Source organism: Argopecten irradians, chromosome 4 (assembly GCF_041381155.1).
Source record: "Argopecten irradians isolate NY chromosome 4, Ai_NY, whole genome shotgun sequence".
Classification (NCBI taxonomy): domain Eukaryota; kingdom Metazoa; phylum Mollusca; class Bivalvia; order Pectinida; family Pectinidae; genus Argopecten; species Argopecten irradians.
This window is the reverse complement of record NC_091137.1, coordinates 32,444,488-32,459,588: the sequence shown is the minus strand read 5'-3', so window position 1 is coordinate 32,459,588 and position 15,101 is coordinate 32,444,488. Positions and strand designations below refer to the sequence as shown.

Below are 15,101 nucleotides of genomic sequence, written 5' to 3'. Positions count from 1 at the left end.
GCTTCCTGCTGTAAGATGAGCTATTGTGATTCTAATAACCAGCTTACACGTGTCTAATATCAATAAGTATACACAAACTTGAAGGGGATGATGTCTGTGAATAATTAGAGGTAATTATACGACAATATTCATATCGCACGCTTTATCAGCCCTTGATCTGATATGAACTACTTAAAATAACGCGTGTGGTTGATTAATTGATAAATAAAATACCGTTTTATATGTCCTAAGGATAGCATGTAAAGTGTTTTATTGATTATAGTAATTAATATGTACTTAATACATACAATGTAATGATAATAAAATATGTTGTTCAAGATGTCTTCAAAATTCATTTTGATCTGACATCAGAATGGTTTTCGAAACGTTCCATCTCAATTAACCATCGTTGGTTTCTGATTGTTGGAGACATTAAACATTGTGTGTCCTATGGAAATATCCCCAGTTACAATGTTCTCAATGTCTTCAATTACTACGATGGTGATAAACGCTCTGGCTGTTTATTCCGTTTTGTAAATTCAAAATTCATAAAAAATATAAAAAAAGAAGCGACATTAATTAATAGTCTATTTTCATCACCGGTGGTTATATTGTTTTATTTACAAAAATAATACACATTTACAGGCTGTTATTGTCGAAAGGCATACATAGAATAACGGGCAAAGTATATGTTAATTCTTTCCTTATGCAGAGAAGGAATAAGAAATTATAATTAAAACATATTTACACATTTAAAAGCACAAAAGGTAAATATAACATAAAAAATCAGAAGAGGAACATTTAATTAACTCATTAGGTCAAAGACTGTGTATGCAAATGCGTTTATGTTAATACACACTCTTTCTCTCTCACACACACATCCATACACCATAAAACATAGTTACAAACCTAACACAGATATTAAATACATGTATTAAATCTCCTCTGATTTTACACTTTTTCCATTGTCTAATAGATGTTCACTTGATGTTCGATATATAGCATTTCGAATCAATGTTTCCTTTTTAGAAACATCGATTCAATATTTCTTTGTGAGCTTCAATATCCAAATGTTGAGTTCTTCAGAGTAGCATCCTATGGTCAACGCTTTCCTTGTTATTAACATGCACATTAGAAAATGCTTTTGACATTTGCCAAAGAAACTGCATATCTAATATAAAAAGTACCTTTGTTTCGGTCCATATGTTGTTATAACGCCCTGAATTTTAAATAATGACGGCTACGTTCTCGGTTATTATTTATTCTAACAGTGCAACACCATCTGGACCTCAACAAAGGTCCATAATTGATATATGGATATACATGTATACAGACAGAACATATGACATTTTATAAAGCATTATACAATAAAACATGGTTACAAAGAACCTCTACAGACATTTGACATTGCTTCTTTACAAAGATAGTTCGTTATACATATATTGCAAACATCTTATGGGAACATTGACGAGGAATAGATACGAATTCGTTGTATGCGTGGTCATTTTAAACGTGTTTTACTGAGAATTTTAGGTGGCTTGACATATGTTCGACCTAAAACTCATTAACACATACAATTACCGATAGTATCCATAGGTTACATGCACGACAGGGGAAAATATCGTGATTTCCGGAAATATTTCTAAATAGTTTCTATATTATGTTTTCTAGATTTAAATTTTATTACTTCATCATTTTGGTGTGTGGCAGCAGACAACATCAAATAGGGTGCAGGACTGGGTCATTATGATATTGTAGGGGTGACAGCGTGTATTTCTGCTTAAGAACCAGAAAACAAGCGTCATTTACAATGCATTATTAACCAAAAATACAGCTGTCATAAAAAATCTCTATATCTGAATTTTATAATTATCCAAGAGCAACTTTTCACAATACTACTACATATTTAGATTGAGGATCGAAAAAACCCGGCCTCGTCGTCATATTGAAATTAGTTTGTCGACTGTGAAACAACATTGATCGCAGCGAAATGGAAAATCAGTATTAAATCCGTGGGTGTGTACATCATCCATCTACTAATGTAACATCAATTACTGATTCTAATTCTAGTAGGTAATCCAATGTTCTTGATATGCTTGTGTATTACAGAAGATTGACGTGAAGATAGGACATTATTTTAATTATTACTCTTTTTATATACATATGCAAAACATAAAACAAACAACCATGATGGCCAATAATATTCGCTGAGAGATGAGAGCGAAGTATATACTGCTTGGTTTTCCAGTAAACATCCACCCTTCGCTCGGGTGTAATAAGTGCTGGGTAACGAAAACTATTACAATAACTCCATGGACTATGTTTGATGGGAAATTACTCACCTTTCCATCCATCTACCACACTCTTTCATTGTTTTTTTTCTGTTTGATTTACCTGTCCCTATGCTTCTGAGTATATTTCTATACTACAATATAGGGGCTTTTGGCCCAATGTTAATACATGTATATAAGTTTGCCATTACCATTCGTAAGGGGCATGCTGTCATGTGAAGAGATAGTAATTTGAACTAGGTGAAAATATTGCTCCGAATATTTCGGGAATATATATAGTTTGAAAGAATCAGGTTATTATGAAGTTCTTTTCAAAGATTGGAAGAAAATTATGCCAATGAAAAGAAAACGGTGTAGAAATTGTTATTTTTATTATCATCTGCATTTTCAATTGGTGTTATACATATTTTTATTTCGGATATCCTTTGTTGATGCAAAGTAAACATTTTCCTTATCATACAGCTCCCTGATATGTGAATCTAAATAAATAATGTGCATTTTTCTTAATAACAAAATTGTCATAAATTTACTGAAATTAGTTAGTTTGTCCTTTTCAACTTAGATATACCAAATGCATATCTAATGCACACTTCCAATCTCTCAATTTACTGCATACTTCCAACCTCTCACAAAGGAAAAGTGTGGCCAGTAAATATCTTGCTAGTACAGTCCTCAAATAATCCCCTACCATGGCAAATCAGGATTACAATGACCATGGAGGGACTGAACATGTATGCAGTCGACCGCGGTAACAATTGCTGTAAGAAAGGAGAAGTCGTTAATTCACCTTGTTGTAATAAATATCAAAAAAGAAAAAGACCAATTTACCAATAGTGACAGATTAATACAAATGCAATAAGAAACCGGGGTCAGTTAAGTTAGCACACCAGAAAATTTTGTGTTTTATTCAATTTTTACATGATAGCCTTCAGAACCTTCATGTTAACAAATGATACGTTGAAATAAATGAGTACTCTTATATTTGGAAATGCAGATGGAAATGATTTTAACAACTTCCACAACTATATTCTAAGTTTCCAAACAATTTATTAATAACCTTATATATACGCATATGTTACGTCCAGTCGTAGAACAGAACTTGATAGTAATATTCAATTGTTTCATACTGTACATATTTCAAATATATTTGGTGCAATATCATACTAGTGTACCCTACTGGTTTCAGTTGACAATGATGTTAGTATGAATGTCAACTGGATAGCGGAACATTTAATGAAGCGCTCTAGCGCAATTTGCCGTTGTCCAGTTGCATTCATACTCACTTATATTTGATTAATTTCCAATCGAATGCAGTTAAATGCTTATATTTAGATTTGATAACAATTTTATAAAAGAAGTCAAGTCAGTATGGACACAACTGTGGTAGCAAGTGATTTATTGCCCACGTTTTTCCTTTGTTAAAGGTTTGAAATATTCAGTAAGCAAGTATACTTAGTATTGGAGTATAGTCGTGTTATTTATGATTAATAGACAGTGTCACCACACAGGTTAACTGCTACTGATGTTAAAGTCAATGTGTTAAGCGTATATATACACCTGTAAACGTTTTAGTTTCAATCGACCTTTATTCCTTGTAATTTATTGAAGTTGGTACTCAAATGTCTAAATCAGACAAAGTCCTCTGTTTGAGCGAGTGTCACACACACCGTGTAGACCTAGGCAGATCAGAATGTCTACTATATAAAATCACAAATATTACGATTCCTATTATATATCTGTAATTAGATTGTCGCACTATGTACATACACGTAAATAATAATGATAAACTTCATCCATATGGTCCTCTATGATTATGGAAACACGTCGTTTGTTAGTAAAATAGCTTATCACATACACTGATGACAATAAAAGGTCGTGGTGGCTTAGTGGTTAAGATGTCCTGATATATTACCACAAGCACCCCCGCCTCTAGCTTGCGAGTTCGAATATGTATATTGATTCCCAGTATGGTATTTAATACTTGGTCCGATAATACAATGTGACTATGTTGCAAAATCCGATTTACAATAGAAATCTTAAATGTCGTACATGTTACAAGGACTTAACCTGAATCAGTTTGTTTGTTTATGTTTAGATCAGTGTTGTTAATTAGCTCCATAATTAGTATATTGTTCTCGACTCGTCCGTTACAGCGTAATGAGTCGCCTTTCAGCATGTGATGTTTTCATCATTAATTTCAAATGATTAAGCTTGCACGTATATCTCTACTTCGCACAAACAAAGGTAAGTCACAACAAGTTTGGAGAGCTTCACGTAACGACCAGTGACTGGAGTTCCACAGGTGAATGTTTCAAATCTCATTGTGTTGAATGTTGGTCCTGTAGTGTAACAGTTGGTATATGGACCACCAACACTGGGGGCTATGTCAATGCTGATGTTTGTAATGGTCACCCCTGTGAAATAGATAAAATTATAGTTAAAATTTAATCTTGTATTTACCAATTTAAAGTTACTCAAGATAATAGGGAATGTCATTATAACCAATTCCATTTGGTATTCAAAACAAAAACGAAAAGCTCAAGATTCTATACCCGAAGCAAACACAAAATGAGAAGAATTTTCATTAAAGTCATCGTAAAAACATCAAGTATAAAGATGTGTTTTCTTTCCCCTGCTACAGATCACCATCAAGTTTCGTTATTTTCCTACTCTCCGTCAATTTAATGAAAAGAGATTTTGCTATAAAAATAAACTAAAAAACGAAAATGTTTTTTATTGTTGTAAAAGTTACGGATCTGCGTATATACTATGAGTCTCAATCGAATTTACAACACCAGCTACATACATATAATACTTTCGACTTTATTCTCCTTAACACTTATTCTTATCCTGATATTAAAGATATAATACAGTAAAAGAGATGCACTTATTTATAATTATAAGAGAATCATAATGAGATAAAAATGGTATAAAGCTAGTAAATCAATATTCCGAAATGAGGCCAAAAAAAATTCATAAGTAAAATCAAAAATCATTTCTATGGAAAATATATTCAGCCACTATAGGGCCTTATTCAGTCCAAAATAACACTCAACATGCTAGAGAAGAAACAAACAAAAACATCCGCGACAAAAGATTTGCCATGTGTCAATTCCAGCTGTTTAAGATCATTGCGGTTATGATTAATAAATTCACAGAAAAAAAGTCAGTCTATGCAAAAATGATAGAAAATACAAATAAAAAATGAGATGATGATTTTTTCCCCAATGCAATTTGAAATTAAATAACTGTATAGTATAGATCCTTGTGGGAATATTCAAGCAATTTAATTTTTGGCAATGAGTTTCATCGGTTTTCATTTTAATAAAGTAGGATAATATATATACATATGATGATTCCATAAGTGAAATAAATCATTAGATCAAATACAAAGATTAAAAGCAATAATTAGTATAATTCGTTATTTTGATATATGTGACTTAGGCCAAAGAGGATAATAACATCAGTAAATTGGAATAATTTCAAGTACCACGTAATACCCGATAACGCTTGTGCGGAACTAGCATCTCCAGTGGTGATGGAACGTAACTATTTTTAATCTTCCGGCTGAAATGATGTTTGTGCGAGATGTCATCTTTTGACGTCATTCCATCACCAATAGAAACAATAATCCCGCACAGACGTTATCGTGTATCACGTGGTACGTGAATTATTCCAATTAAATTAATTTACGATGATGTGGGTTCTTATATAAAAAGAAAACACTGTTAATCAACTGACTTATTTTGTCAATGACTACTTCTCGGTTTTACATGGGTATATAATAAACATTTCTTCATACTAAACCTGGCTTTCTGATTGCCCGATTCTACCACTATGGAAAAAAAATCCGAGAATGGCGCGAAAACCCAAATTTATCGTAACGTCACATTGTAAACATTGACGTTGCGTCTTGATTTGGAAAAAGAAATATCTTGAAATATAAGTTGAATCGAAATGTGTTAATGTGATGAAATAGTCTAAAAAATAGTTATAAGCATTGATGTCTATATTTCTAATTTCATAGGGTTAGAACAAAATTGTTTACACACTTTTGAGTGAATCACACAGTTTGTTTTCATACCCCGATGAAAGTAAAATAAATGGTGTCATCAATGCTTAATTGAATTAGCTATCTACCTTAGTATTGAGGGTTTCTACTTTACCTGTGATTCAAACATTTTTCGGTGATTTTTGCAAATGGGAAAAATAATTAACGTACCACGTGATACCCGATAACGTTTGTGCGGGACTATTGTTTCTGTTGGTGATGGAATGACGTCAAAAGATGACATCCCACGCTAACGTCATTTCAGCCAAAAAATTACAAATAGTTTACGTTTCATCACCACTGGAGATATAAGTCCAGCACAAACGTTATCGGGTATCACGTGGTACGTGAATTAGTCCAATTATTATCGCCCGAACTATACACGAAAACTTACCTAATACCGTTTACAAATTAAAAACCAACTCTACAACTACTGTTCGATTATAGATAAGTTTACACATGAATATCAGAAGTTCATTAAAGACTAAAAAGTTCGATTAAACATTGTATATGGAAAGGGTGAACAATAATCTAGGTTATAAAAACCAATACCCCGTCTAAGCTCTTTTCAAAGAAAATGAAAAACGTGGAACCCGACCTTTAACAGTATAACCTTGCAAAAAATCAATTTACCAAATAGGTCGTCCCGTCTTTTCAGTATCGCCACATCTGTTATTAAGTATGTATTCACGAGGTCAACTCGCCACCACTCGAGGCTCGGCATCAATGTACAGGAGCAAGAATCGTCTGGTGCGAACGCGACCGGATATCTGCTACCATCCACGGCCTTGAAGGCCCAATAGGTTCCGGAAAACGCAGGGAAAAGGGTTGACTGGACGGCTGGTCTGCCCGCAGCCACATTCCCATATATGCCTGTTTAATAGAAAGTAATTTATTTCAATTAAGGATTGACATGAAAAGTTTTATATTATGGAGACATATTTTTGACACAAAATTGTTACTGTACTCTAAATAAACAAGAGATTCTTTGGAAAAAAATGGTTCTTATTAAATTTATAAAAGGATTTTGTTTAACATCTTAGAGATTGAATGTTATTTTACCCTTGACCCCACATTTTGGTTAAGGTATTACCCCCTGTTTACACTTGTGATATTTTGCTCGCCTAAAAGCACTTCATTTTTGCACTTGAGCAGAAATAAGGTGATCAAAGGTGTATATCCATCATGACTAACATTAGTTACTAGTATTACTGGTCATTTGTAAACTGCTGTGTAGCTTGTGCATTTTGACAAAACACAAGATAAATGTACAATTCAGAAACAAAATTCTACAAGCTCGAAACATATTTATGACATCATAACTGTACCATTATGTTTACTAGTGTCTATAGCAGGTACTGCCACCGTTTGTTTGACCTATTTGATTTTCAAAATACATAAACATCGAATCATTGACATACATATGGCGGTTAAGTATTATATGACACAAACATGGCATAAAAGAAGTCATTTCAATGATTAAAAGCTATCCAATTATATATATTTTCGGAACATAGAACATATGAATCTAAGACTGATTTTGAGAAATAAAAGCTTAAATTCAGAAGTAGCTTATTTCTGATACAACAGGTCTATTTTTTTATTATTATTTTTTTTTTAACAATAAGCTATTAAACAATGGTTAAATGTAGGAATCAAAAATTTATCAAATCACCCGGGTCTTCAATATATTCAAGATAATACAGATTTAAGCGTAAGATACATTGTAGCTGTTCGAAAAACAGACCCTCCATAAAATAGAAAGCATAGATCTATCACGCTACATATATACAGCAACATACATAATCACCTCTAAGTTCATAGTATCTGGTATCAGTAGAAATGATGGTCGGGAATATATCGTCCATCCGAGTGTCCCATCCAATACACTGTTCCTCCTTGTAGAACAAAGATACACATCCGGTCTCACGAAAACAATTACTTGCACATTCAGTTACACTAGAAGCATTAAAACTCTGCAATGCTTCACTGATTGGCAGCAGGTTGTCGTATCGAATGTCGGAATGGAAAAAATTTTGCCGGATTTCTGAAAAGTATTCTTTTAATGTTATGGAATATAAAATTTTATTTGTTTAAAATGCGTGTCTTTAAGTTAAGACATAATAAATTTAACACTTTGAGACATAATGGGATTTTAAACATAAAGATATCAGTTATATATAACATCAAGTTGTATGCTAATTATATGAATCACATCTCACACACAAGAGCAAAAAAACTTATTTTAAAGTCAAATGTCATACAACAGGAGATTTGCTCAATTGACCATACACCACTCAGCGTTTTCTCTGTCAGGAAAATGACTACTACGTGTAACTTAGCAAATATCTATCGTTTCTGGTATCAATGCCTATCGATTTCCTCCTCAGATTGTATAATAGCTATAATCTAAGCATTTGAATATGTGTTTCTTCAAAACATCAGAAAAGAACATTTATCGAAAAAATATAGATCACCAAAGAGGATTGTTCAAAGACGCATACATGATGAAATTTATCAATAAACCAACCAAAGTTAAAGTGTGTTTTAAATCTTTTTTTATCTACCGTCATTCGTAATGGCTTTTATCTCTCAAACGTATAGTGATCCCACTGCAAAACTGTAAAAATGATTTTCGAGTAGTTTGTATACATTACCACATTATATCCTTTAATCTTTTATTCAAATTATAAAACTAAAAATTTCCAAAAGCAATAAAAAATAAAAATTATACACGAAATGAGTTGCTGCTTTCGATAACAAAAACCTTACACCTAATTTGCTATCTAAATAATTGTCATAATGAGGTAAAACATAATTGTCAAATTCAGATATTGAAATATTTAGGACAACAACTTACCAGTCGCAATGACTCCCGTAAAGAACATCAGTATCAAATACGTATTGAGAAGAAGATATCCGAAGCCCATGTTGCTTTTTATCTTAACGGTTTCTCACACAGTGTCCTAGTAACTTAAACGCATGACCTGAAGTCGTGAAATCAGGACCAATGAAGAGCTGTGTCTTCTATTGTTTGATTAGTTAATGAATGGTACAGACTACGATTGTACCTTCTGTAGACACCAGCAGTACCCGTCCATGTTAATGAAGGATTGTCAACACTCGGCAGCTTTCGTTGCACGCGGTGGGATATCGATAGAGAGAAGAAACATCAATAATGCTGAAAGTGTTTTATTCATGGTTTCTTTAGTTTTATACTTCAGATAAAATTAACTCCATGAGAACCAATTTTATTTAGGCCATGGTTCCTTACCAAATGATTCGCAATCATTGACAACACATAGTATTAGTTCTTTATAATTTAGGATTACTTTTTATCTACAAAACACACCAATTAGGTGATAGCTCTAAAATTGCATAAAGTCATTTGAACATGAGGTCAAATAAAAGTTTAAAAAAATGGTAATCTTAATGTAAATCCTTGAAATGACATATACGATACTATATTATAAGAACTAACATATCTGATAAATCAATTGTTATATATGATTTAAACAATATGGTACAGTCAGGTTATTTTAGCGACCATCTCTCTATAAAGACCACCTAATAAATAAGACTATAATATCAATGTTCTTTCTTAGGGTCTCAAATGGCAAAGGAGGGGTATCACTTCGGGCCGTTTTACAGCCACGTCCACTCAGTGATAAGCAAAATATTTTGCATGGAGATATCTTAGGGCCAGCTACATGTTTTATGCTAATCAGAATATCCGATTTTATCCAGGCTCATGGTAATTAGAGATGTCAAAGGGTGTAAATTTACTATTTTTGTAGTTTTTGCATATACATATTGGGTTTGTAAAGTTCAGTTAAAATCACGATGAAAAATATAGAAGTAGGTCATAGTGACCTAGTTAACCTTTTGTTATATTTTAGCATTTAAACTAATATTTTTGATGAAAACTAAGATTTTTCAAGATTTAATAGCTTGAAATTGATGTTTAGTACTGCATGTGGATCTTGACATGACCTGGTTAATTTCCTGAAAGACTAGTTATACCTTTGTCTTTATAGACATGTTTGATTTTACTTTACTTGTACTGGACATTAGAAATGTTTTGAAGTAGTTGAACGCTTCCATACATATAAAAAGATTAGTAACCAGCATTTTCAAGTACTCAGTTATCAAAAGTATTATGTATCGCTAAACCCTTATATCAAGGACATGCGTTTAAGGTGCATGATGGAGAGTTTGTCATAATTTTAATTTTATTCCTCAAACATTGAAACTTAACATTCCTTAACTGACCATTCGTGTCAGTAAAACACTAGCAAAAACATGAAACAATACAATAAAAATGACTAGATCATTTGAAATATCCATGAGATGTTCAAATATTGAATATTTGTAACAAGGAATTTAGCCAACTCATATTTACTGCGAACAACTTTCCTTGCATTCATTATCTGTCCCATTTTTTCATCATTTCTTAATCTGAGAAATGTTTTTTAAACTTACTGTCTCTAAATGTGAATACTGTATAGTTATTTCATCACGCGGACAGAAAATTAAGCAATTTCTTTCTCTTTGATTCTAATTTTGCAATGAAAGCATTGTTCGTGAATTGTCCATGGGCCGATTGTTCAAAGGTCAATTAAAAGTTAATCGAGGAGTAAACCTACGTTAAACTATCATTAACTTTATGACGTCATTACCACAAAAAGTGACGTTGCACAAACGTTCATTAACGTTAACTGAGGATTAAATCTCTATTAAAGCTCACTTAACTCCACGAGTTGTGGGGCTCCTTTAAATTACTATTACATGGTTGTGATGGCGATGAACGTATTGTACGATATTTTGGGAGATGACGAGAATCAACCGTATAGATTGCGCTATGACCGATCATCGCCGTTAGATGAAACTAAGAGCGAGATATAGATTTGGTAGAGCTGGTATAAATTTTATCACTAACGCAGTAAGGGACCAGCTCCAACACCCAACGAAACGAAGCAACGCACTCTCCGTGGAGAAGCAGGTACGTAGCCTACACAATATAATATACGTAAGTACAAAATGTACTATTCAGTTATACAGATCGACATATTCTGTTGTAATATATACACAATTATGTTTATATCTAACATAATAAGACATATATGTTTTATATACACTATCATCATAATCTGAAACGTAATACGTCATATGTGTTTTATATACACAATCATCATTGTCTGTAACGTAATACGTCACATATGTTTTATATACACAATCGTCATTAGATTTAAATAACGTAATACATCATACATGTTTTATATACACAATCATCATTATCTGTAACGTAATACGTCATATGTGTTTTATATACACAATCATCATTATCTGTAACGTAATACGTCATATATGTTTTATATACACAATCATCATTATCTGTAACGTAATACGTCATATGTGTTTTATATACACAATCATCATTGTCTGTGACGTAATACGTCATATATGTTTTATATACACAATCATCATTATCTGTAACGTAATACGTCATACATGTTTTATGTACATAATCATCATTATCTGTAACGTAATACGTCATATATGTTTTATATACACAATCGTCATTAGATTTAAATAACGTAATACATCATACATGTTTTATATACACAATCATTATTATATTTAACGTAATACGTCATACATGTTTTATATACACAATCATCATTATCTTTAACGTAATACGTCATATATGTTTTATATACACAATCATCATTATCTGTAACGTAATACGTCATACATGTTTTATATACATAATCATCATTATCTGTAACGTAATACGTCATACATGTTTTATATACACAATCGTCATTAGATTTAAATAACGTAATACATCATACATGTTTTATATACACAATCATCATTATCTTTAACGTAATACGTCATATGTGTTTTATATACACAATCATCATTGTCTGTAACGTAATACGTCATATATGTTTTATATACACAATCATTATTATATTTAACGTAATACGTCATACATGTTTTATATACACAATCATCATTGTCTGTAACGTAATACGTCATATATGTTTTATATACACAATCATCATTGTCTGTAACGTAATACGTCATATATGTTTTATATACACAATCATCATTATCTTTAACGTAATACATCATACATGTTTTATATACACAATCATCATTGTCTGTGACGTAATACGTCATACATGTTTTATATACACAATCATCATTATCTGTGACGTAATACATCATACATGTTTTATATACACAATCATCATTGTCTGTAACGTAATACGTCATATATGTTTTATATACACAATCATTATTATATTTAACGTAATACGTCATATGTGTTTTATATACACAATCATCATTGTCTGTGACGTAATACGTCATACATGTTTTATATACACAATCATCATTGTCTGTAACGTAAAACATCATACATGTTTTATATACACAATCATCATTATCTTTAACGTAATACGTCATACATGTTTTATATACACAATCATCATTGTCTGTAACGTAATACGTCATATATGTTTTATATACACAATCATCATTGTCTGTAACGTAATACATCATATATGTTTTATATACGCAATCATCATTATCTGTAACGTAATACGTCATATATGTTTCATATACACAATCGTCATTATCTGTAACGTAATACGTCATATATGTCTTATATACACAATCATCATTGTCTGTAACGTAATACGTCATATATGTTTTATATACACAATCATCATTATCTGTAACGTAATACGTCATATATGTTTTATATACACAATCATCATTATCTTTAACGTAATACGTCATACATGTTTTATATACACAATCATCATTATCTTTAACGTAATACGTCATATATGTTTTATATACACAATCATCATTGTCTGTAACGTAATACGTCATAAATGTTTTATATACACAATCATCACTGTCTGTAACGTAATACGTCATATATGTTTTATATACACAATCATCATTAGATTTAACGTAATACGTCATATATGTTTTATATACACAATCATCATTATATTTAACGTAATACGTCATACATGTTTTATATACACAATCATCATTGTCTTTAACGTAATACGTCATATATGTTTTATATACACAATCATCATTATCTTTAACGTAATACGTCATACATGTTTTATATACACAATCATCATTATCTTTAACGTAATACGTCATACATGTTTTATATACACAATCATCATTATCTTTAACGTAATACGTCATACATGTTTTATATACACAATCATCATTATCTTTAACGTAATACGTCATACATGTTTTATATACACAATCATCATTATCTTTAACGTAATACGTCATATATGTTTTATATACACAATCATCATTATCTTTAACGTAATACGTCATACATGCTTTATATACACAATCATCATTATCTTTAACGTAATACGTCATACATGTTTTATATACACAATCATCATTGTCTGTAACGTAATACGTCATACATGTTTTATATACACAATCATTATTGTCTGTAACGTAATACGTCATATATGTTTTAAATACACAATCATCATTATCTTTAACGTAATACGTCATATATGTTTTATATACACAATCATCATTATCTGTAACGTAATACATCATACATGTTTTATATACACAATCATCATTGTCTGTAACGTAATACGTCATATATGTTTTATATACACAATCATCATTGTCTGTAACGTAATACGTCATACATGTTTTATATACACAATCATCATTATCTGTAACGTAATACGTCATATGTGTTTTATATACACAATCATCATTGTCTGTAACGTAATACGTCATACATGTTTTATATACACAATCATCATTGTCTGTAACGTAATACGTCATACATGTTTTATATACACAATCATCATTATCTTTAACGTAATACGTCATACATATTTTCTTGCCATGTATTCCACTTCATTAGCAGAAATATATTTATGTTTGCTGAAATTATCTTGACCACGGATATACTAGTAACAAATTGCCAGCAAATAAAGTGTAAATTTTAGGATTATAGAATCGCGAGCAGATCACCTTAAATAACGTTATTATCGAACCCCCTGAAATTGTATATGCTAATAAATAGAGGTGGCGCTCAACTCACCAGCCTCGTTTGGGACTACCATTTGCTCTCATCACTTCGCAACTTGGTCATCCTTGATACTCCAGGGGTTATCTGATGTTATATCCACCCCTGGACTATCTTATAGTTAAACTGAAGGTAACAAAACAGAACAGGTAATTCATTCCTTTGATGTACAATTAAAGAGCCGTGTAATGGTACACTGTGGTTTTCTGTGTGGTTTTGAAAATGGGGGTCTCTCTCTCTGTGTCTTCATAGGAAATCTTTGCAGGCCTGTCATCGGTTCAGATTCTTTCTCCTGGTCTGCCTTCAGTTTTACAATGAGATAGTCTATGGGTGGATATAACGTCAGTGATAGTAACCCCTGGAGTATCGAGGATGAGCCAGCTTGGCCTGTGCGCCAAGCGTTTAGAATATAATCTAGCTAATCTATTTTTTAATTGCGTCAAATGTTAAATTCGCCCCATCCACCCTCTCAGTATAGTATTACTAGGGTGCAAACTTGCAATCATTTTTTATGCAAGAACTCCTTGTACCTCAAATGTTCCTTGATACATATGCATTGGTAGTCTCAATCCTGTCATGTTCAGAAAAAATATGATATTATTGTACTATTTACTTATTCAGACTTATGACATCTTGTAAACAAATCATCTAAAGTGCACAAGTG

The 15,101-nt window shown here is 31.7% G+C and overlaps 1 protein-coding gene across 1 annotated transcript; it reads right to left on the bottom strand.

Moving 5' to 3' along the window:
- Window positions 1-3,597: 3,597 nt before the first annotated feature.
- LOC138322239 (fucolectin-1-like) lies at window positions 3,598-9,251 on the bottom strand. Its single transcript, XM_069266283.1, has 4 exons — window positions 9,182-9,251; window positions 8,132-8,368; window positions 6,955-7,194; window positions 3,598-4,684 (listed from the first exon to the last, which is right to left on the bottom strand). Exons 1-4 carry the CDS (start codon window positions 9,249-9,251, stop codon window positions 4,476-4,478), a joined length of 756 nt encoding a protein of 251 aa, XP_069122384.1. The 3' UTR covers window positions 3,598-4,475.
- Between the last annotated feature and the right edge of the window lie 5,850 nt (window positions 9,252-15,101).